The sequence below is a fragment of the Diospyros lotus genome, chromosome 7 (assembly GCF_014633365.1).
Source record: "Diospyros lotus cultivar Yz01 chromosome 7, ASM1463336v1, whole genome shotgun sequence".
Lineage (NCBI taxonomy): Eukaryota > Viridiplantae > Streptophyta > Magnoliopsida > Ericales > Ebenaceae > Diospyros > Diospyros lotus.
The window spans coordinates 7,495,636-7,521,561 of record NC_068344.1 but is presented as its reverse complement, the minus strand read 5'-3'; the positions used below and the strand labels follow the sequence as shown (position 1 = coordinate 7,521,561).

Here is a 25,926-nt window from a genome sequence, read left to right as displayed (position 1 = left end):
TGTTTAAGTCCATAAAGTGATCTCTTTAGGTTGCATACTTTGTTTCTTGTAAGCTTCGTTTCAAAACCATGTGGAATTTCCATGTAGACTTCCTCTTCTAGATCACCATTTAAAAATGCATTTTTTACATCTAATTGATGTAAGGGCCAATCCAAGTTTGTTACTAGAGACAATAAAACCCTAATGGTATTTAGTTTTGCCATAGGGGAAAATGTTTCTTGATAGTCAATTCCATAGGATTGGGTGAACCCCTTTGCTACTAGTCGGGCCTTGTACTTGTCAATCCTTCCATCCTCCTTGTATTTTACTGTAAAAATCCATTTGCAGCCCATAGGGTTCTTTCTGGGGGGTAAATCAGTAATATCCCATGTCTTATTCTTCTCCAATGCCTTGATTTCCTCAAGAATAGCATTCCTCCAGTTAGGGTGTTGAAAAGCCTATTAACCAGTGTGTGGAACCTGTACTTTCTTCGTATTTGAGACAAATGCACTGAATTTGGGTGAGAGACTCTTGTATGAAATATAATTTTGTATAGGATGTGTATATGATCTTACTCCCTTTCTCAAAGTAATGGGCCAATGTAAATCCTCATCATCAAGAGAAGTAGTGTCCGAATTCTCACCAGTTGCAGGATCTGAATTTTTAGGTCAGCCTTTTGATTAGGTCTAGGGCATGTTTGGTCCTTACTTTCCTTCCGGTTAGATTGTCTTCGAGAATAAACTTGAAATTCCTTGGTGGGAGAGGAATTAGGGGCTGTATGGACTGGTTCTTGAGGCTGCTGGTTATTGGTAGGTTTCTGATTTTCAGTAGGTGAGGATAGGATATCCCAAAGCTGATATTCCAAAAAGTTATTTTGAGTGTTCTCCCCTTGAATATCAGGTTTGGGATAGTAGGATTGATTTTCAACGAATGTTACATCCATAGAAGTGAAGAATTTCGGAAGTTCGGGAGAGTAGCATTTGTAACCTTTTTGATAAGGAGAGTAGTGAGGAAAATGCATTTTATAGACCTAGGATCAAGCTTGCTTCGAAGGTGGTTGTGAACATGGACAAATGCACAACAACCAAAGATTTTTAAAGGGAGTTGGGAAAGAGTCTGATGTCAGCTTCCGAAGAGCTGACTGTGCTTCTGGGTTGAGTGATTGAGAGAATTAGGGGAAAGAGATTTAGCAGGGAGAATGAGAGAGAAAGTGAGAGAGAGAATAGAAACTTCTAGGAATATTCATTCATAATCACTGGTGAGTTGGACAGCTGCTTATAAAGCCAAATCACCAGCCCATGTGCGTAACAGAATGCCGTTGCTGGGAATGTACTACTCCTAAAGCGGCAACAAACAAATTACAACTCCTCAATGCAAACTTCTAATACACTACTTACTACTTGTAGTATACCCTTATTACATTAGCACCCCTCCTACTCGTAACACATGACAATTACCCTCCCCTTCAAAACCTTCTTGTCCTCAAGAAATGCTGAGAAGACCGGCTGCCTTAGGGAATTGTTTGAGAATATCTGGGAGGTATTCCCAAGTGTTATTGTCGGGGTGTAGATTAGACCATTGCACCAACACCTGGATGATGGGAACCCCTTGGTTGTAGATAACCCTCCTGCCAATTATGGGCTGTAGGTTCTTTTGGACTGTCATCTGGGTCGGGAAAGTGAGGTAACACTGGATTGACAGCTTGCTGCCCCACTGCCTTTTTAAGCAATGATACGTGAAAGACCGGATGTATATTGGCATTATCTGGTAGCTGTAAACGATAAGCCACACTCCCAACTCGAGCTAACACCAGAAATGGACCATAATACTTCGGATTGAGCTTTGAACTAGGCTTTCCGAGTAGAGCTTTTACATGGCCTGGCTGGAGCTTCAGATAGACCCAATCTCCCACTTGAAATTCCCTTTCACTTCTCCTTCTATCGGCAAACTGCTTCATACGATTCCTAGCATTGGTCAATTCTGTTTTGATTGTTTGGAAAGCTTGCTGTCTCCGTTGAAAGTAAGTATCCAAGGCTGCCACTGTCGAGGAATTTCCCAGGTCTGGCAGTAGGGTTGGCTTATATCCGTAGAGAGCTTCAAAAGGGGATCTCTTTATGGAGTTGTGGTAGTTGGAATTATACCACCACTGTGCCAATGCGAGCCACTTGTGCCAAGACCTCGGCTGTAGGAAGCAAGCACATCTTAAGTATGTCTCCAAGCATTGATTTACTCTTTCGGTCTGACCATCGGATTCTGGATGATAGGCCGTTGACATGTTGAGTTGGATTCCCAATAACCCCGTCCATTCCTTCCACAAGAGGCTAGTAAAAATTTTATCCCTGTCCAACACTATAGTCTTAGGGATTCCGTGCAGCTTCACCACTTGATCTAGGAACACTTTAGCTATCCCTTGAGCTGTGTAGGGATGTGTCAATCCGATGAAATGGGCATATTTGGTAAATCTATCCACTATCACCATTATGCAATCATGCCCTTCCGATTTGGGTAAACCCTCAATGAAGTCCATTGAGATACTTTCCCAAGGCTCTCCTGGTATACTTAGTGGCTGTAATAACCCGGGGTGAGCCACCGATTCTGATTTGCACCGTTTACAAATATCACAACTCATCACCAATTCCATCACATATTTTTTTAGCCCGGGCCAATGAAAGTGTTGCTTAACTTTGTGATAGGTAGCAACTATTCCGGAGTGGCCACCTATTGGAGAACTGTGCAGTGTCTCCACAATTTTTTTCTTCAAATTTTCATCCTTGCCTATCACCAGCCTCCCTCTGTTTCTGATAATTCCATTAGTCAGGGTGTACCCTTGTTTAGCATTAGGATCCACCACTAGTTGTTGGAGCAGCTCCTGCATACTCTCATCATTTTCATAGCTCGAGGCCACCTCTCGGTGCCAGTCTGGAACCATCACCGTAAGAGCAGCAGAATGCCCTTCTTCATGACACCTTGACAAGGCATCTGCAGCTAGGTTTTCCTTCCCCTTCTGGTATTGGATCACATAATCCAATCCCATCAACTTAGTCATCCCTTTCCGTTGCAATTGCATATGTAATTTTTGCTGAAGTAGGAATTTCAGACTTTCATGGTCTGTTTTGATTACAAACTTACTGCCTTCTAGGTAATGCCTCCACTTATCTACAGCCATCAGCACTGCCAATAGCTCCTTCTCGTAAATGCTCAACCCGAGGTGCTGAGGAGCTAATGCCTTACTAAGAAAGGCCAAGGGCCTCCCTTCTTGTACCAGAACAGCTCCAACTCCAACAGTGCTGGCGTCCGTCTCCAATACAAATGGCTTGTCAAAATCCGGTAAGCCTAATGTCGGTACTTACTTCACTCATAGCTCTTTTCAGTTTGTCAAAGGCCTCCTCCGCCCGGTCACTCCATTGGAAGCCATCCTTTTTCAGTAATTCTGTTAGTGGCCTACTGATAATTCCATAATACTTGACAAACCGACGATAGTAGCCAGTTAGGCCCAGAAATCCTCTTAATCCCTTGATATTTTGAGGCCTCGGCCACTCCACCATGGCTGCTACCTTGCTAGGATCGGTGCTGACTCCTGCATTAGATATTATATGGCCCAATTACTCCACATGACTCTGTGCAAAGGAACACTTAGACTCCTTAACATACAATTTATTGAGTCGAAGAACCTCAAAGGTAGTTCTCAAGTGGGCTAAGTGCTCAACAAAAGTGGAACTATAGATTAGAATGTCATCAAAGAAAACTAGAATGAATGCACGCAAGTAAGGTTCAAATATTTGGTTCATTAATGCTTGAAAGGTCGCTAGGGCGTTAGTGAGTCCGAAGGGCATTACCTTGAATTCGTAGTGCCCTTGATGAGTTTTAAAGGCGGTTTTAGGGATATCTCGAGGCTCCATTCGAATTTGGTGATAACCTGCTCTAAGATCCAGCTTAGTGAAAACTGATGCATGCTTCAATTCATCAAGCAAGTCTTCTACAATGGGTATGGGAAACTTGTCTTTGATGGTTATGGCATTGAGTTGCCTATAGTCCACACAAAATCGCCACGAACCATCTTTCTTTTTGACAAGTAGTACGGGAGAGGCGAAAGGGCTATGGCTGGGTTGGATGATCGACTTCTGTAACATGTCTTGGATGAGTCTTTCTATCTCGGTTTTCTATTTAGGAGGATAACGATAGGACCTTACATTCACTGGTTCTGAATTGGATTTGAGATGAATGGTATGGTCACAAGACCTTTTTGGAGGGAGTGAGCTAGGTTCAGAGAAGAGGTCTTTGAACTCAAATAATAGCATGTTAAGAGAGTTAATTTCGTGTACCTTCCACTGGTCATGTGAGTAGCTACTCACTATAATGGCCAAATCTCCTCCCTGCTCTGGTTCCTTCTCGAACACTTCCAAGGCCTAGATAGAAAATAGCTGTACTACTTGGGAGAACTTGCTCTTGAGCAACCGTTGAAGTCTCTTTCCCGTTATCATTTTGCACACACCCGCTTCTTGGCTGCCTTTGAGTATCCTCTTTTTTCCATCCTTCTCAAAGGTCACCTCCATCTTGTTGAAATCGAAGCTAATGGGACTCACGCCTCTCATCCAATCAACCCCAAGTACCACATCACAACCCCCCAATCTCAACAACCTCAAATCTGCCACGAATTCTTCCCCATTCATCGCCCAGCAGAACCCCAAACATGAGGATTGACTCAATACCTTATTTCCGTTTGCTACTGTTACCGAAAGGGGGTGAGCATTTGAGATTTCGCATCCCAACTTCTTTGCCATACCCTCATCCAGGAAGCTATGGGTGCTTCCGCTATCAATGAGTACCATTAGTGGCCATTGATGAGCTCGCCCTTCCACCTTAATGATCTTGCTGTGAGCCAACCCTTTTAGTGCATGTAAGGAGATCTCCCTTTGATCACCTTCGTCTATCTCTAAGGTTTCCTCCGCGAGTCCTTCCTCCTCCTCTCCTTCCAATAACAGGATTTGTCGTTTGCACCTGTGTCCTGGAAAGTATTTACCCCGCACCTATAACATAGATTCGCTTGGCGTCTCTGCTCCATTAACCCTCCTCCATTCGTTGGGTTAGGGGTTGTAGGAGGCAATGCTAGGACCCCCTTACCACTGTGCACCATATCACGTCCTTGAGTTCTATTACCAGGCTGCCATCCCCCAGAGATCACTCCTTTTACTTGGTTGCGCTGTTTTTTTAACAGTGCTTCAATCGTCATTTCTTGCAACCTTGCACTCTCGGCGGCTAGCCTCACTGTCGTTGGCTGCATCATTTTTACCATGGGTCTCACTTCTTCTCCCAAGCCACTAATAAAACTCGATACAAAATACTCTTCCGATAGATGGGGATTGTGCATCATCATTAAGGACCTCAGCTCCTCAAACTTGAGTTGGTAATTCTGCACCGTTCCCAGTTGCTTGAGCTTGTTAAACTCTTCGACTATATCCCGCATACTCCGGTCTCTGAATCTTTCACATAAGTCATCGGCGAACTCGTTCCATGGGCTACCCTCTTTCTCCGCGAGCCACCCCTGGTACCATGCATCAGCCATGTCGTTCAGGTAGGCCGAGGCCAAAGTGACCTTCTGCTGTTCCTGCACCTGATACAAGGTGAACATACGTTCGCACCTCCTTACCCACCATCTCGGGTTTTCACCATCGAAGAGCGGAATCTCCAGTTTGGGTACCGAAAAGCTCGGTTGATAACGATCTACTTGAGCTCTCGCTCTTCTCTCCCTTAAGTTCTCGCCGGTCCCTTCTGTCTCAAATTCCACTTCCGACGTTCCCACTGGTCGACGCTCCATTCCCGCACCTTGAAGAATGGGTTCCGACCGTTCCCTTTGTAGAAAGTCAGGGGAAAGTCTTACCGGCTGCTGGGTTGAGAACATCCGCATAATCTGGTGCATCTGTTCCATCACTTGCTTATGGAACCGAGCGAATGTTCTCGATTCTCACCCCGCCACCTTTCCATGGCCTGATCAATCCGAGCATCTACCCCTGCTCCAATGGAGGATTCGAGAGTCCCCATCCTTGTTTGCACCTCCGCCATTGTTGTAGCCATTTGCTGCAGTTGAGACTCCATCTGCTTCATCCTCGTCCCTTCGGCCATATGGATATCCTTCTCTTCTTCTGCCTGCGCCCAAGAACACCGCTCTGATACGAAGAGCTGACTATGCTTCCGGGTTGAGTGATTGAGACAATTAAGGGAAAGAGATTTAGCAAGGAGAATGAGAGAGAAAGTGAGAGAGAGAATAGAAACTTCTAGGAATATTCATTCATAATCACTGGTGAGTTGGACAGCTGCTTATAAAGCCAAATCACCAACCCATGTGCGTAACAGAATGTCGTTGCTGGGAATGTACTACTCCTAAAGCGGCAACAAACAAATTACAACTCCTCAATGCAAACTTCTAATACACTACTTACTACTCGTAGTATACCCTTATTACATTAGCACCCCTCCTACTCGTGACACATGACATCCGAGTGTGAGGAAAGGTAGTTAGGAGAAGTTGGCTAGGGGTTTTGTGCTTGAGGATGCGTGAGGGCATTCCATTAACAAGGTAGGTGGCTGTAACAATGGCTTCACCCCAAAAATGTTTAGGAACATTGGTAGAGAACAATAGGGATCTTGCCACTTCTAGAAGGTGCTGGTTCTTCCGTTCAGCAACCCCATTTTGTTGTGGGATATCAACACATGAGCTTTGATGTATAATGTCTTGTTAGGAGAGATAATGACCAAGAATAGAGTTAAAATATTCTTTGCCATTATCAAACCTTAGGATCTGAATTTTGGCATTAAATTGTCTTTGCACTATTAAATGAAACATTTGGAATATGGAACCAGCTTTAGATTTATCTTTCATGAGAAATACCCAAGTAAGAAGGGTATGATCGTCAACAAATGAGATGAACCACCAGGCCCTAGTAATGTTTTTAACCCTAGAAGGCATCACTATGAACCAAGGAAAAAGGGTAAGATGGAGTATAGGGTTGTCTATGATAAGTATTTTGAATATATTTAGAGAATTAACAAACTTCACATTGCAACATATGTGGATCTTGATTCTTAAATAATGAGGGAAATAACATTCGAAGATACACAAAATTTGGATATCCAAGTCTATAGTGCCATAACATAATTGCACTATTATTGCTGGAATGAAAATTAGATAGATAATTAGAGGCTCTAGAGGAGGAATACTTGCTGATCGGAGCAAGTTTATTGTTGGAAGTAGTTTCTTGAAGGATGTATAGTCCCAAACATGCCTTAGCATTGCCAATCGTCCTTCTCGAAATCTGATCCTGAAATACACACTGATTTTGTGAGAATTTAACCACACAATTATGATCAGCTGATAGTTTACTGACTGATAATAGGTTGCAATCTAAATTTGGCACCAGAAGTACTGAGTTTAAAGTTAGATCTGTAGAAACAACCATTGAACCCACTCTAGCAACCTGTGATAGTGATCCATCAGCGATTTTTACCACCCAATCTTGTTGGCATGGTTGAAATCCAGTTAGGAGATTGTTATTTCCAGTCATATGATCCGAAACCCCTGAATCAACAACCCAAACAGCCGAAAAATTACCTTTAGCAGTCAAGGCATGGAGAGAGTTACCTTTATGAGCTATAGAACCGGATGCCAAAGTAGGAGACTGAGTGATCTGGGCTTTGTCAAACATATTTTGAAGCCATTCCATTTGTTCTTTGCTGAAAGCATTAGGTGATGAAGCTGCAGTTGTCTCTTCGATTGAGGCTAGAGATCCTTTACTTTTTCTTTCATGTGCTGGCTTCCAATCAGGTGGCTTCCCACAGATTTCCCAGCAGGTTTCTTTGGTGTGTCCTGTTTTGTGACAATGATCACACCAAGGATGCCCCCTTTTTTGTTTAGATGAGGTTTGATGACTCCCTCGAGTGATTAAGGCTGATTGCTCCAAGGCTGGATTGGTAGGTTTTAGCATGACCTTCATCCGGCTATCCTCCCTTCGTACTTCTGCAAACGCCTCTCTAAGACTAGGCAAGGGCTTTGTACTAAGAATTCTTCCTCTCACTCTATCTAGGTTTTTATTCAAACCTATAAGAAACTTGTATAGCCTCTTCTCTTCCACAATCTTCTTATATCTTGCTGAATCATCTGTACACTTCCATTGGATAGTATCACACTTATCCAATTGAAGCCAAAACTTATTTAAGGAGTTTAAGTACTGTGTAACGTGAGAATCTCCTTGTTTTAGATCATCAAGCATGCTTTCTATCTCAAATAGTTCTGAAGTATTCTCAATATGAGAGTATGCTTCTTTAGCAACCTCCCAAATTTCTTGTGCAGAGTTATAAAGGAGGAAATTCTCACCTATTTCGGTTGTCATAGAGTTGATGAGCCAAGACATCACTATGTTGTTTTCGGACTTCTAAGTCTCAAACCCTGGTTTTGTTTCTCCCGGTTTGGTTGTGCTTCCAGTCAAGTAGTCATCCCTCCCCTTGCCGCATATGAACATCAACACTGATTGTGACCATTGGAGATAGTTTTGACCATTAAGTTTGTGTCCTGTAATGGCAAACATGTTGTTGTTGTCCATGGTTACAGCATTGCTGTTCGGTAGGGGTATAATCTCGGAGGGTTGGTTGCTGCTTCTACCAACCATTGTGAGTAACCAATGGTCTTGTGATTCTAGGTAGAGGGTGGTTGGGTAACGACTGATCGGCTTCTACTTCTCTAGGGTTTGGTAATCAGAAGGAAAATAAACTTGCTCTGATACTATGTAAAAAATATTCGAGAGAAAAGAAGAACTTAATCTTATTCACTCGGCCAAGGAGTATAAATACATGAATATAAGATACCTACTCTCTATAGAAGTTTACTCTATTTATAAGATATTTAAACTATTTAAAGTACAAACTAACTATCTCTTATTTTTAGGAATGCAATTGACTTATCTTCTTCTCCTTTTATCTCTTTATCCTTCCTAGAATTTAGGCTTCCTTATCTTCATCAAATCGGCAGCTTCTATATCCTTGAATTTTGGCTTTCTTATCTTCGGCAGCTTCTATATTTCCACTAATAGACAACATATACCATGATGGAATCAGGACAAGCAATATGCATGAGTTTTATGGAAGAAAACTTTTCTTTTGAATCATGCAAGAAAACTTATTCTGCATTTTAAAACAATAAAATTCTGTTTCAAGAAATCTCTCTTGTTTTTCATATTTGATATGAAAAAAACCAATACTTGTGGTCATATAGGAATACACAAAGTAGAATGATTTTGTATAACAGTTTTGTCATTGGCCATGCTTGTGACTGAGTAAATAACTGATTCATGTGTTGGCTGACACACAGGGTTAGCGACACCCCTCTAGCTGAGATTGGATCAAGGTGCACCAAGTCTAATGTTACTGTCTTTAGCTATAGTATTTTACCAAAGGTTCTCCTGAAACTTTTATTACAAGAAAAATCCAAATATCAAACAATAGTGCCAATAATACATTTCATACCAAACAATCCAATGGATCATTACCATCAAATCCATGGCAATATTGCATAATCAATGAGCATAGTAAAGGAACAACTAAAAACCATGCCACAATATGAATTACCTATTCACAGTGACTGACCCCAATTAATTGGCCATGCTGAATGCAAGTTAGGTATATCAGGAAAACCCCCAAAATTGAATTAATACAGTCAATAAATCAAAATGAATTTTCGATGTCAATTCCTAATCTTCCAATTTACCGATATATTCCTAATTTCTGTAATTTAAATGATGCAATTCTACAAATATTTGTGCTAACCTAAAATTAGCTTGTTTATAATTATCAAGGATTCCTTCTCAGTGCACTCAACATGTTATTGATGCACACATTTTGTCTGATAAATTAACAAATTTCATTATAATACACCACTTCATGAGAGTACTATTGATAATGTATATTATAGCTTGCACTGCAGCCCATTTAGCAACAAGAAGTGAATTTAGTTTAATTGGGTTCCAATTTGGGATGGGATTAATTGAAATATTCGATTTGGGGTTGCATCACACAATGAATTAGGGCTTTCCATCATCAAAACTGGATATCAATCCGCAATTAGAAGGCAACAAGGTAGAGGGTTTGGTGCATTTAGGTTCTGGTTTTGAAATCAAGTTGTGGCTCCAAGGTTACCGTTAGAAATCTGGATACCTTTCCTTATTGTTAGAGTTTCCTTATTGTCAGAGTTTCCTTTTATTAGGATAAGATTCTGCTTTCCTATTTGTATTGTTTCCCTTTCCCTTATTTGTCCTTCCTTGATTGAGTTGACTAATCCCTGATTATTTGGGATTAGTTACCTAAATTGGGATCCACTCTTGTATTTAATCTCTAATGTAAAGTGTACAGAAATACACAAGAGAATATAGAGCAGTATTCTTTTCCACAGTTACTTTGGTTCAGCTATAATTGGGTTAATGGCTTTCCCCTTTGACTTATTGGTCTGTCAATTGATCAAAACCTCTGTTTCTATCACCTTAATGAAGCAGAAATATAGGAGAGGAGGGCTTTTCTAGTTCGATCAAGAATGGTGGTCATTTGGGTTTTTGTTCTAGGTAATGCACCATAAATACAAAATTGAAGCGATAGAAAAACCGTTTAGGGCTTTAACTATGATAATTTGTTGCTTGCCAGTGATGGGTTCTTCTCCCTTGCTGGTTGCCTTATCTCTCTCTCTCTCACACACACACACACACACAGAGTACATGTCTGTATCTTGCACCTTTTCTGTCTAATTCCTCTCTTTCAGTCAGTGTGAGCTGTGAGTTGGTCTAGGTGGCTGTGTATATATATATATATATAGATTGTGAGTGGAAACCCTCTTTCACTTTGAATTTTAATTCACTTTCCTAAGTTGTTATGGGGTAGCATTTCTCTCCCCCTCTTGTGCATCTCTATCTCCTTGCATGTGTTATTCATACAAGTAGTTATTCACAATTTTTTGGGGTTAAACCACTACCTGTCCATATACTATCACTATTGGTTTTAATTGATTCATTTTCAAATTGAATTTCTGAAAACCTCGTTTCCCCTTATATATATATATTCTAAAATATGTATATTTATTTTCTTTATTACAACAACAACAACATATCCAGCCTTTATTATTATTTTCTTTTATATTTATCTAGACATATATATTTCTGTTATTATCCCTACTAAAATTTCAGGTGTTTACAAACTCCTTCCACAAAAATTCTCTAGAGACTGTCATATGCATGGGTTACATGCCACCTTACCTTTTATACTATCCAATCAATTGGCATGTACTTTAAGGTCCTCAATTAAGGAGTGGCTTTGGGTTTGGCAGGTTTTCCCCTTGCTTATTGAGAAATTCTCATTTGAAGAGCAGGCGTCATTAGTATGGCAGTTCTTGTGTAGCATTCCTGTACGTATGATGGCAGAGTTCCTGCCATGGCTTTCTTCTTCTATTTCCTCTGATGAGTGCCAAGATATGCGCAAATGCTTGAGCAAAATAATACCAGAAGAGAAGCTTCTTCAACAAGTGAGATCCATCAACATTGCACTGTATGCTTGGAATCGTTCTAAATTCTGTTTTAGCTAACCTTATTTTCTTTGAATTTAAGGTTATATTTACCTGGATGGATGGAGTAAAAACCAATGGCAAACGTAAAAATTGTGAAGATGATTCTAGTCACCAAAATTCTCTAGATTGCGAAGCTCTCTTCTTTACTAGTCCAACCAAGAGAGCCAGTTGTACCTGTGAATCTTCCAGGACTTGTAGGAGAAAATATTTGGAGCTAAACTACAAACTTGAGGAGTCTACTCTGGTCCATCCAGTAGATGAAATATTGCATTGGCATAAGGCTATAAAAACAGAATTGATTGATATAGCTGAAGCAGCAAGGAGGATACAGTTGTCAGGAGATTTTTCTGATTTATCTGCATTCAATGAGAGGCTGCACTTCATCGCAGAAGTTTGTATCTTTCACAGGTGTAGATTGTACTGTTTTCTTGATGGTTCTGGATTTAATAATTTTCTTTGAATACATTGTTTACCATGCTTATCATTGCATTGGAATCTGGAAGATGATCTAATATATTAATTGAATTTGAGCTTCTGGTCCAATTAAGAAGAAGAACCTACTTTTTTCAGTATGTGAAGAATAACCTACTAAACAAAGACCAAAAGTTGTAAATTTTTAATCCTGCTATCTTCCTTTATGGACTAGTTACACATGCGCAGGTGCGTGCACACACGCACACACACTTTGCATTTGATTTCCCCATGGAACATAAAATAATGGAAATTGTAAGAATGTCTTGAAATTGCAATGGTAGTTCCTCAACTATGACCACTTCTATATGATGAGTTTCTCTTTTCACCGAGACTGCAGTGTTGCTGAGGACAAAGTTATATTCCCTGCTTTAGATGCAGAACTCTGTTTTGCCCAGGAGCATGCAGAAGAAGAAATTCAGTTTGACAACATTAGATGCTTGATAGAAAGTATCGAGAGTGATGGAGCCAACTTGTCTTCTGCTGAGTTCTATATCAAGCTCTGCTCGCATGCTGATCAGATAATGGACACCATACAGAAACATTTCCAGAATGAGGAAGCTCAGGTGAGTTTTTACTTTTCCAGCATGTAATTTGTTTTACTTCCTCAAAGAGTTAATGTAAAATTTGAGTGTTGCTAGATCTCATATGATTGCAACTTAGCTTGCTAGGTGGGGCATGGAATCTTATATTTTCTTCATTGCTTTGGACCTGATCTTGTGCAATTCTGCTTGGGATTATGTTACTGTTTTTGGCTCCAATGACAATTTGAAACTTGCAGTTAAGGACCTCTAGCCATCCCTAAAAAGCATCTACTAAGTATATTTATCTCATAGGTTCTTCCAGTTGCGCGAAAGCATTTTAGCCCCAAACGCCAGCGGGAACTTCTTTACCAAAGTTTGTGTGTGATGCCTTTGAGGCTGATAGAGTGTGTCCTGCCCTGGTTAGTTGGATCACTTAGTGAAGAAGAAGCAAGGTCTTTCCTCCACAATATGCATTTGGCAGGTTCTATTTATATCCTTCTGCTTCTGTTAAAATATATTATTGCTTCTGGACAATGGGTCATAGTTTGTCAACAGGTATGCACTTCTTTTGCCTGTTTCTGACACATCCACGGTATCTGATGCAGCTCCAGCATCAGACACTGCACTGGTTACACTTTTCTCTGGTTGGGCATGCAAAGGCCACACAAGGGATGTTTGTTTATCTTCCAGTGCAACAGGCAATTGTCCTGCAAAAGCAGTTATTGAAACCAGAAAATATGTTAATAAACCATCTTGCCCTTGCTCCTCTTCGTTTTACACCAAGGAAAATGTTACTTTTATTCGGCCTGATGATCACAGGGAACCAGTCAAGCATGAAGACTCAATGTCATGGGAAAAATGTGGGGCTTATAATCCTTCTGGAACTGCAGAGAGTGAGAAACTATCTTGTCATAATGAGTCCTGTTGTGTTCCTGGATTAGGAGTGAATACCAATAGTCGGGGGATGAGTTCTCTGGCTGCAGCAAAATCTTTGCGTTCTTTATCATTCAGTCCTCTGGCACCTTCTCTTAACTCCAGTCTTTTCAACTGGGAAACAGGTATAAGCCTGGCCCATGGTGGCTATGCAACAACAAGACCCATTGATAACATATTTAAATTTCACAAAGCTATCCGCAAAGATTTGGAGTTTCTAGATGTTGAATCTGGAAAACTTAGTGATTGTGATGAAGCTTTCCTCAGGCAGTTCAATGGAAGATTTTGCTTATTGTGGGGCTTATACAAAGCTCATAGTAATGCAGAGGATGACATAGTGTTCCCAGCATTAGAATCAAAAGAAACCCTTCACAATGTTAGCCACTCCTATACCTTAGACCATAAGCAAGAAGAAAAACTATTTGAGGATATTGCATCTGCACTTTCTGACCTTGCTCAACTTAGTGTGCATGTGACTGGGGGTACAAGTGGAAAAAGCTTTAGTTTTTATGATGGTAACGAAAGTTTGAGAAAATACATTGCGCTTGCCACGAAGATTCAAGGAATGTGCAAATCCATTCGAGTCACACTGGATCAGCATATTTTCCGAGAAGAACATGAGCTCTGGCCTTTATTTGGTAGGCATTTTTCTGTTGAGGAGCAGGAGAAAATTGTTGGTTGTATAATTGGTACTACTGGTGCGGAAGTTTTGCAATCAATGTTACCCTGGGTTACATCTGCTCTCACACAGGATGAGCAGAATAAAATGATGGAAACATGGAAGCAAGCTACCAAAAACACAATGTTCACTGAGTGGCTCAATGAATGGTGGGAAGGAACTTCACCTTCATCTTCACAGGCTGCAACATCAGATAATCGCATGTCACAAGGTTCATATATTTGTCAGTACTTTTTGCTTGTGTACACTCACTGCTGACCTCTATGTTATTTGTTATTTCTTATATAATCTAATTAGTGAATATGCATGTGCACAGATCTTTTCTCATGTGTCTGAAACTGTGTTTTCTTAGGCACTGATGTCCATGATGCCCTTGACCAAAGTGATAATACTTTCAAGCCTGGCTGGAATGACATTTTCCGGATGAATCAAAATGAGCTTGAATCAGAGATACGAAAGGTTTCTCAGGATTCAACTCTTGATCCAAGAAGAAAAGCATATCTAATTCAAAATCTTATGACCAGGTTTCTGTTGTCACAACTAACTTGGGAAATGTTGTTAGTATTATTTTTAGATAATGTATCTTACTGATTCCAAATCGTTGACTGGTTTTGATAGTCGCTGGATAGCTGCTCAGCAAAAGTTACCTCAAGCAACAATAGAAGAAAATTCAAATAATAAAGATCTTATTGGATTCTCTCCATCTTTCAACAATCCAGGAAAACATATTTTTGGGTGTGAACACTACAAAAGAAACTGCAAACTTCTTGCTGCTTGCTGTGGCAAATTATTTACTTGTAGGTTCTGCCATGACAAAGTCAGTGACCATACAATGGACAGGTTAGAATTTTCTGCTTTTCATGCTTTATTCATTTTGAAATCTTTCGTGCTTGATATCATGTCAATTTATTTGCAGAAAGGCTACATCTGAAATGATGTGCATGCAATGCCTGAAAATTCAGTCTGTCGGACCAAATTGCACAACGCCTTCTTGCAATGGTCTCTCAATGGCGAAATACTATTGCAATATTTGCAAATTTTTTGACAATGAAAGGTGATATAGCGTTGGTTAGAGCATCTATATTTCTCCCATATATCATCTGTAGATACTGTTACCACTATGAATGTTGGTTTGAATCCTGACATTCTTCTTTAGTAAATACAAAGATGTGAGTTCTGATTGCACAGCCACTAAAAAAATATAAAAAAATGATTATATCCACCGATTTTCGATGGACTACAGCCTATAATAAACAGGAACTGGACTTACTGTGAGTGCCTAATCTGGTTTCATGAACCCATCAACGAGTTTCATGGTCAAACAAGTATTACTCCTTTTTGTTACTTGGTGCTATTTTTGTGGGATTATGTTCATACTTGTCTAAACTGAAGAAAGTGCCCTAATAATTTGCTTTTCCCACCTGTGAAGCAGATCCTTGGTTTTAAGCCATCAAAGTTCTGTCTAGAAATTGTAGGCAGGCAACCTATTGACAGAAACACATCAATGCCGTCATATGCTTCGCAACTAAGTTTTAAACTTGGAGAATGTTATTGCTATGGAATCAAATTTCTTGCCTGAAAAGTAATTGAGTACCTAGAAAAAAATAAAAAAAAAAACAAATTGAGTTAAATTTAACAGTTTTCACTATATAACTAGAATTCCTCATATCATAAACAATATACAATATCAATATACAATTAAAATTCAGATTACCAACAGAGGTTTAGGGAAACCTTGAAAATATAAATTTCTTTTTTATGCTTTATTTTGTGGATGACCATGCATTCTCATGACTTGTTGAAGCTGTGAATCATGCATTTCATGCTGGTGATTGGAATAAATTTGCAAGTGATGCTAACCCTGAGCAAATTATCTTTTAAATTGTTTTGCATGCATTCATGTGTGCTGGTTAATTTTATGAGATCCTTAACTAGCTTTCAATTATAACAAGTCACCATGGTAAACTCCTGCACATAAAAAATGAGGTGTTTCATTAGTGAAAACATCAAATGATGATATCATGTGTAAATCATGGAAAAGTTTTTTTTGGGCTCTAAGTCTAAGAAGCATGGACAACTTTTACAAAGGTGTCGTATTCTGTTGCACATCAACACCCGTCTCACACGTCATTAGGTATCTCTCCTTTATGGATACAACTACAGCAATCACAAGCTTTTATCCCACTAGGTGGAGTTGGTTACACAAATTTTAAACATATAACCATCTTTATCCATGCATATCAAGTTGAAAGTTAGTTATAACTACTTGGTAATATTTGTTTTATTCATCAAAGATCTGCTAAATTCTTTCATCAATATATAGTTTCTTTTCTATGAAATTGTAGAACATGGATCATGGTCATTCCTGTTGCTATCCATGTTCTTCTTTAAGAGCTATCACGTCAAGCAAATTGTGGAGAACTTTCCCATGCCTCAATACTCATGATACTGAAATTGAGATCTACACATGATTCAAATTAGAACTTGGTAGGTAAACTGATAAAGAGTTGCAATCACTGGAGAAGAACCAGTGATCAGCTCCTTTGAGACAATGGTTACACACAGATCTAAAATGAGAGTAAAGAAAGAGGAGCAGGAGAAGGAAATGCAGAATTGAAGGATAAGGGACAGAGTTCTAGGAGAAATAGAAGAGGATCTGTATTCATTTCTTGTTCTTCAATACAAAGGATTTCCCCTTTTTTACAATGCTGTCGCGCTGCCATAACTAACTAAACAAACAACTGAATTAACATTCCTAACTAATCAAGCTTTCTAGACCATAACCACTTCAATTGTCAAACAAAAAGGTCAGTCTTAGTCGTTTTTTTGTTATGTGATCATAACCACAGCTAGCTATTCCAGCTACTGATCTGACTAAAACTCCGGCTCACGAATCCTTCAGCCCTTCTTCAATCCAAGTACTGCTGAGGCCTTTTCTTCATCCTAACTGCCGTTCTGATAATTGGAGTGCTTCGTCCCCCACTTCAATTATTCCCAGAGTCTCATGGCTGCAATGGCTGCTGCAGTGACTCATCAATCATAAGATTGGCTTGAGTTAGATCTAGTAAGGCACAACATATTTTATGTACCAGCATGGTAGACCCACAAGGAGAAAAAATAAAAGATGAAATAAAAAATTTATGGTCTTTCGTGTATGTAGTATTTTTCGTAGTCAGCCACCTACAAGATGGGCTGGGGTGTGGGATAGCTAACAATCAAGTATTTGTATCCATGACAAACTGAAGATGGTGAAACTCTTGCTGGTGTTTAGGATCAATTAAATTCAGTTGTGATAATATGCCAATATATGCACAACTGTTGATGAAATTATGATATTCTCTTCCATTTATATTATGTTCTCTTGTGATGATCTCCCAACTTATAACTTCTGTTTAACTAACTTATGGCATTTTGAATCCTTTTTTAACTCTTCCCCCCCCCCCCCCCCATTATGATGATACAGCAACTTCTGTTGAAGTAAAATTATGATATTTTCTTCCTTTTCTCCACTTTTTATTCATTTATTTTTTCTCATTACAGGACAATTTACCATTGCCCTTTTTGTAATTTATGCCGTCTTGGAAATGGGCTTGGCATTGACTTCTTTCATTGTATGACCTGCAATTGTTGCCTAGCCATGAAGTTAGCAGACCATAAGTGCAGGGAGAAAGGTCTGGAAACAAACTGTCCCATATGCTGTGATTTTCTGTTTACATCCAGTGAATCTGTCAGAGCTCTTCCTTGTGGTCATTTTATGCACTCAGCTTGCTTTCAGGTCTATTTTTTATTTGCTAATGTTCCTGTTTTGTTTATTTACATTTGCTTTGGTCTTTAACGATAGGAAAAACAGTCCTCAATCTAATGCTTGATGCCTTACCATCTGTTCTATTTTGACAGGCATACACTTGCACTCACTACATATGTCCAATTTGTAGCAAATCTTTGGGAGACATGTCGGTAAGTGGACCATGTTCCTTTCTAACCTGAAGTGTATTTTACCTATCTTCATTTATACTGCTTTCTCTGTATATTCATTGAAAACTCATTTTGTCTCCGGTGAAACCAGTATATTCTTTTTCTCTTTATATATGGAAAACGTAGTGCATTGATGTCTAACTGAGAATATGTTGTTTGAGTAGTTCACTTTTTCTTGAATGCAGTACACCTTGGCCTATGTCAAGGATTTTGTTTTCTATCTTTATTGTTTTAAGTATTTCTTTCTGTCTTTACTATTCCATTATCTTTTTTTCCTGTCAGGGACACCAAATGCCTAGTGTTCAAATGCCTTCTAAAAATTATAAAACATTGACGTAATTGTGCATGTGAAAAACTACATAATCCAAATTTCTGCCATTAATATGTGAGACAAAATTCAGATTCCTATCAAATGGGTTGAAATATTTCACTCGGTATCAAGTTTGGGAGACTTGTACTTGTTTGGACTCTCAGAAGTATCTGGTACATCTTTGTCTAATCAAAAGTTCATGACTCTGTGGTTGAGGAAGAGAAAGGGCTTGCCTTTACTTTTCACCCGTCTAAATGGAATATACACCTGCTGCTAGCATGTTGCTCAGAACTAGTCATTTTATATGCCAATAGAGGGGTGAAATGGTGTCATTTCAGTCAACAACTAGAAGGGGGAAGAGTTAAGGAATCATTTTAATGCCTATGGTTTGACAAATCTAATTAGAGAATTTTATATAGTTTATGCATTCCTCAGGTGTACTTTGGCATGCTTGATGCCTTATTGGCTTCTGAGGAGCTCCCTGAAGAATACAGGGATCGGTGTCAGGTAAACTTTATGCTCTAAGCACTCTTATTCTTGAGGTACTTTTAAGTTGGATTTTAAATTACTGACATTGTTGGTTATCTAGGATATATTGTGCAATGACTGTGGTAAGAAGGGAACGTCACGGTTTCATTGGCTATACCATAAATGTGGGTATTGCAGATCATATAATACCAGAGTAATCAAGATTGACTCGAGTTCCAATTGTTTGACATCGAGTTAGCTCAAGAACAGTTTACTTGGTATGGCTCAGGTGTGTAAATGCCATGTGCCTCTACCAACTATGCTTTTTTGGGAGAATATAATCCAACAAAACTATTAGTTGGTCTCCCCGTCTGGTACGGATCTGTTTGAGCATTATATAGGGATAATGATTACCAGTATATTGTGCACCTAGTCTTGAACTTAGAAGAAATATCGGCAGTTTTAGAAAAATGTTGCGCCGTTCAACTCTTACCCCTTGAATACAACGATACAAATTAATTTTAGGGCAAATGAGTATGTTTTGAGTACCAATTAGTCGTAGACGTTATGATGATGTGGATTAAATTTCAATCGTAACATTTTGCGCTCGGTTCCTTTGCAGTTCGGTGTTTTAACTAATGGTTTCTTTCTTTGTTGCGAATTGCAAGGCTTCAGTTCAGAGGCAAAATGTTGAGATCATATTTTAGTTGTTTAATGATAAGTGTCATAATTATGTATGTATGTAACGGCTACTTATGTTATTTTTGCTACTTAATATTTATTCTACAATTCAAGAGTATGTATGCTAGGTGTTATTTATTCTGTAGAGAACATATGAAAGATAAAATCGATTGCTTAATATTGCAGAGGTGTTATGGTGTATGTTATTTGTAGATGACATAGTGTTGGTGGATGAAATAAAAGAGAAGTGAACACTAATTTTGAGTTGTGGAGAAACAATTTAGAATTTAAGAGATTTAAATTAAGTAGAAGAAAACAGAATATATAGAATGTAAATTTAATAAGAATACAAGAGTGAATGATGTTATAATAAAATTGGAAGATCAAATCATATAAAAAAAATTATTTTCGATATTTGGGATCAATGATTCAAAAAAATGAAAAAATTCACAAGGATGTCACGCATAGAATTAAGGCATGTTGATTAAAATGGAGAAATGCATTGGGAGTATTATATAATAGTAAAATCTCATTAAAATTGAAAGAAAAATTCTATAGGATAGTTATAAAATCAGTTTTGTTGTATGTTTCAGAATGTTAAGCAGTCAAATACTAGCATGAGCAAAAAATGAGCATAGCGGAGATGAGGATATTAAGATGAATATGCGGTCATACAAAAAAAGATAAAATTAAAAATGATGTTATTCATAATAAGATATGAGTAGTGTCAATCGAGGAGAAAATGAAAGAAATTAGAGTAAGATAGTTTAGTCATGTGAGAAAAGTTCAAGAGACACTCATGTGATGAGAGTTGATGAAATGAAACAATTAGTAAAAAAAAAAAAAAAGTAAAGGCAGACCTAAAAAGACTTTAGGAAAGATATTAAAATTTGATATGAAATGTATGAGTCTTAATGAAGATATGATAAAAGATAAAAAATATATAAAAATCTAGAATTTATGTAGTCAACCCACGTAGTGGAATAAAGGTCGAATATATTGTTATTGTTGTTGTACATAATATATTCAGTCTATTTATTGAATTTCATTAAACATAATAACTGAAATTCAGGAGTAATTTTGTATTAATAAAATAATTAGAACTTTAATTTTGTTGCACTGATTAAACTACGAAATTAGAATTCCATATTGAAACGTGAGTAAAGCTTAAATCACTTTGGCTTGAAAGGTGTGTCAATTTAGCCTGCTAGCAGAGAGCGCGTGTTTGTTTGATATAGGTTCCATAGGAATAGAATACTTAGAAACTCTGGTTGGTTGAGACTCTGGCACGAAGCTTAGTTCATCCATTTCCTTGAAATCGAAGTCTCCCTCAAAGGAAGGGAGAGGGAGCAAGAAAGCCAGCAACTAGGGCAAAGGTCTCACCCACTTCACACCCTGTTTACCACTCAGACAAGAATGAAAGCAGCAGTTCAAACACAGATGACCTAAAAATTATTAAACCAATACTGTTGAATTGATAGTAGATCCAGATGCAAAGGAAAGGCCGTAGAGAACCATTGGTACGAACCTTAAGATTTTTCTTTTTCGATCCTTCTTTTTAAGTTAGAACAGTTAATAATAAATACTTTACCTTATAGCCTATCTCCTTGGAAAGCCCACGATTTCATTTTGATTCAAACCTTAGAAAAAGCAAACCTTCAATCTTTTCTTTCATTTTTAAACACAAATATCGTTCTGTTTTTAAATGAGTAGAATGTGGATTATGAATGTGCTTCTTGATAATTAAATCTGGACTTGTGATTGAAAATAAATATGACGATTTTGCTAATCTGCAATGAAACCAAAAAAAAGAAAAGAAATTACCTCTAGACATAGTTGTTCAAAGAGCAAAATGGTAAAAAATGCCTCTCAATAAAGTCTTCCAATCTCTTATGAAATTCCAAGAGGAGATAAGCTTGACGGGGAAGTCATAGTCTAGACTAGGGACTCATTGCATTCCATAACTTATGTGCATTTATTCCATCAAGAAATTAAGCACAATAAGTATATATTTGTATGACTAGAAACTATCGAAAGAAATCATGGGAGTGACCCATCACCTGCCACAATAATGTGAGAGCAACCTATCACATTTTCTAATATTTGCATTTACTTGGAGTTATGACAAATAGATCATACGAAAATATTATACATATAAGGTTTATATGGCACAAACACCAAAACATTGACAATATGTGATAAGCTTGATATGGCTATTTATTAAGGTAGAGTTTGTTAAAATGAGTAAGATAAATTTCTATTAGGATAACTTATATGTAAAGTTTAAAATAAATTATCTAAAGAGAATGAAGGGATAAATTTATCTTGAAAATTTAAGATAAGAAGTTGTGTGACTTATTTTAAAAAAATTTAAGAAATACAATAAAAAACACTTTTGTCCGAAATGCTTTTTATATTTCACATTTTTCAATATATATCTAGATTAACAAATGCTTTGTCAATTTTAGTCATAACATTCTTACTCGTATAAAAGATGTAATGCTTGAATTATAGCAGTTGTACTATCTTAACAGAATACTTCCCACTCCATATTACATTGTATAACACCTTCCAAATGATCATTTTATAAGCCAAAATATTTTAGAAATGAGCTAGTACAATTCATTTATAGGGTCAACTACACTTAATCCATTCATATTTATGTGCACAAAATGAAAGGGACTTTATTTTTAAAAAACAAAAGTAATTCTAACCACAAAACATATCATAGACAGTATGAACTACTGATTCTCATATGCTCCACATGACTCTTACACAATATTGCCGACAATTCTTCGGTTACAAGATCTATAATCATTAGCTTAGTATTCACAGGATAGATATCCACTTCATGCTTCTTTACGTGATCTCTTATAGCAAGAAACTTTATATCAATGTGCTTGCTATGACTTCCATTTTGTCCCTCTTAAAAAATAACGTTTTAGTTGAGTTTTCACAATATATCAATATTGGTCTTGCAATTGAATTAACAACATTTGGCCTCAAAATAAAGTTTCTTATCCATAACGCTTGTGCAGTAGTCTCATACAAACCAACAAATTAAGCTTCCATAATAGAAGCAATTATAGTCTATTTTATTCTTCTCCAAGACACAACACCTCTTTCACTAACTGGAAAATATATCCAGAAGTAGCTTTTCTAGTGCCTATACAACAACAAAAATTTGAATCTAAACGTCTGATCACTTCTAAATGTGAAGGCCACGCTTCGGCCTTCTTCCCTAACTCCGGCACACCGGCGTTTCATGCTTTTTGTACCTCGATTATCCTCTCCCTTAGTCGATCCAAATGGCGTAGTTGAATGCCTGAAAGAAACACCGAGAGGCCTCAACCGAAGCTTTAAACGCTCAGCCAGACCGCCTGACTCTGCTCTCATACGACTCTTCAAAACCCTACCAAACGCACACAAAAACTCTCCATTTTTTCTAGAAATGATCCTCACACCCTCTAGAGCAAAAGCCCTCTATCCACAACCTCTGATTTGCCTTAAAACTAGCCCGATTTTGAGCTTTAATTTTTAAGATTTTTGGCCACTTTGGATCTTTATTTATACCCGAAATCGAACCACAAAATGACTAATCTCGCACAACCCAAGACCACTAGAGTCATTTTGTGCCCCATATCGGTCCAAAACGCACTAAAAGTTGCCCCAAAAGTCGATTTACAGTGGCTAAATTTTTGGTTACTTTCGGCCGAATTGTGTCCAAATTGATCACTTTTTTCGGCCATGGATCACTCCAGGCCAAGTTCAGAGCTCCCTTAGACCTTTACCTCGAGTTTTTCGTGTCCGAAAACAGAGATGGAGTGGATGGCCGAAAGCTTGGTTGGCTATGCCAAGCTTTTTCCAAAAATTGCACTTTCACCCCCCCTAAATCTTTGAAATGTATTTTGGCCTTTTCCATAAGGTCCCTCAGTTTTCCAAAACTTATGTTGAGACCCTCATGATCTAAACTTCTCATTTGATCCCCAAAGTTTCGAAAAAAATGTAATTTTGACCTCCCTCGAGAAATTTCAAAAATTACACTTAGACCTAAATCTTTTTTTTTTTTTTTTTGTCGTAAACCATTTTGTTTCTCTCTGAAGCTATTGAAGAGTTGTTCCTTATGCTATATTTTTCCTCTGCAAAGGTTCGTTGTCTTTTCAGAAGTCTCTTACGACGGTTTGGTTTTTCAGTCTGATTCAAATCTATACCAAAAATTGTTTCAAATTTGACTTCTCTCGGCACTAAAAATCTTATTTTAATATGCTTGCTATGGATATTTATTTCTTTTAAAACATTCACGTCCTGGGGTACTCCTTTCTATCGATTTGACCTATTCAATACCATTAGACTGTCTCCTAGATTCCGCTATCGCCACCAAATATGCAATATTTCGTGAAATAATTATATATATTTATTCATTTTGATTCGAGACATTACATTCTCCCCTCACAAAAATTTCATCCTCGAAATTTGCTCATTCTACATCCATTTTACCTACTGATTCTTCGAACAAAAATGGAAAGTTACTTCTCATATTCGTTTCTCGTTCCCACGTCAACTCCTCGCTTACTAGATTTCTCCACAGCACTTACACCAGTGGAATTGACTTGTTCATCAGAACTTGGTCTCTTCGATCCAAAATTTCGACTGGTTTCTCGAGGTAAGAAAGATTCTCCTATACTTCGGTGGCTTCTGTTGGCATTATTTGTGATGGATCTGGCTCATGGTTTCGGAGCTACGACACGTAGAACACATCTTGTAAATTAGGCTAAGGTCATGGGCAAAGCGAGTCGATAAGCCACTGACCTGATTCTTTCTATGATGTCGTATGGTCCAATATATCTGGGACTTAACTTACCCTTCTTGTGACCCCTGAGTTGTCATCCTTAGAGGGGATAATTTCAAGTACACTTTGTCGTCGACTTGGAATTCTAAGTTTCTTCATCTGACATCAGCTTAAGACTTTTGACGACTTTGAGCCTTTTTTATTCTATCTTGTATGGTCTTTATCTTGTCAGTAGTTATCTGAACTATCTCGGGACCTAATACTTGTTATTCTCTAACTTCAGTCCAACATACTGGGGATTTACACTTGTGTTCATATAACGCTTCACAGGGAGCCATACCAATACTACTGTGATGGCTATTATTATAGGCGAACTCTACTAATAGCAGGTGCTCTTCCCAACTTCCTGAAAAATCTAGAGCACATGCTCTCAACATATCTTCTAAGGTCTGAATGGTCCTTTCTGATTGACCATCAGTTTGGGGATGATGTGTCGTACTTAGCCTAAGCTGAGTGCCTAAGAACTTTTGCATACTACCCCAAAACCATGAGGTGAACCTTGGATCACGGTCCGAGACAATGCTTACTGGTATGCCATGTAGTCTAACAATTTCATTGACGTATTGTTGGGCCAGCTTATTTATAGGTTGACTTACCTTCATAGCCAAAAAATAAGCAGACTTCATTAGTCTGTCTACAATAACCCATATGGCATCATTTCCCTCAGGGCTTCTCGGTAAACCTGTCACGAAATCCATGGTGATGTGCTCCCATTTCCATTCTGGAATTTCTAATGGTTGTAAACTTTCGCCTGGTCTTTGATGCTCGATTTTTACCCTCTTTTTACCCTCTGACATATATCACACTACCCTAATGTATCTTGCAATGCTCTTCTTCATTCTAGGCCACCAATACATAGTCTTTAAGTCTCTGTACATCTTGGTACCTCCTGGGTGGATCAAATATCTAGATCGATGGGCTTCGTTCAAAATTTCTTCTCTTAATTCCTTCATTCATGGCACGTATATTCTTCCCTAAAATTGAAGTATGTCGTCTATTAATTCAAAATTTGAGGTCTTTACTTGACCTTGCTCGTCAACCCATAATTTTACTCTGTGATCCTTAAGGAGAACTTGTCGTATCCGCTCTATCATTTCTAACTGGACGGTGAGACTAGCTACGGAGGCTGAATTTCCTTTCGGAGCAACTCCTACTGTCATCAGATTGAAAGTTTCAACTAACTCTCATTCGGACACCATCATTCCATCCATACACATCAATTCTTTTCTACTTAGGGCATCGGCCACCACGTTGGCTTTACCAGGATAATACTGTATGGCACAGTCATAATCCTTTAGGAATTCCATCAGTTGACACTGTCTCATGTTAAGATCTTTCTAAGAGAATACATATTGTAGACTCTTATGATCGGCGAAGATTTCAAATTTCTCGCCGTATAAGTAGTGTCTTCAAACTTTCAAGGCGAACACTACAGCAGCTAATTCTAGATCGTGGGCCAGGTAA

General features: G+C 38.3%; 1 protein-coding gene across 2 annotated transcripts in view; it reads left to right on the top strand.

Moving 5' to 3' along the window:
* The window catches only part of LOC127806167 (zinc finger protein BRUTUS-like), a 32,994-nt gene extending 12,528 nt beyond the window's left edge, over positions 1-20,466 (top strand). The window contains exons 3-14 of one of the 2 annotated variants that reach the window (XM_052343264.1): positions 11,336-11,530; positions 11,613-11,980; positions 12,384-12,609; positions 12,880-13,048; positions 13,173-14,390; positions 14,532-14,703; positions 14,798-15,019; positions 15,096-15,233; positions 17,720-17,954; positions 18,077-18,136; positions 18,900-18,971; positions 19,054-20,466. In XM_052343264.1, coding sequence (XP_052199224.1) covers positions 11,336-11,530; positions 11,613-11,980; positions 12,384-12,609; positions 12,880-13,048; positions 13,173-14,390; positions 14,532-14,703; positions 14,798-15,019; positions 15,096-15,233; positions 17,720-17,954; positions 18,077-18,136; positions 18,900-18,971; positions 19,054-19,191 — 3,213 coding nt within the window. In that variant the 3' untranslated portion in view covers positions 19,192-20,466. The remainder of the gene's footprint in view (positions 1-11,335; positions 11,531-11,612; positions 11,981-12,383; positions 12,610-12,879; positions 13,049-13,172; positions 14,391-14,531; positions 14,704-14,797; positions 15,020-15,095; positions 15,234-17,719; positions 17,955-18,076; positions 18,137-18,899; positions 18,972-19,053) is intronic. The other variant, XM_052343265.1, reaches the window with a different exon arrangement.
* Positions 20,467-25,926: the final 5,460 nt, after the last annotated feature.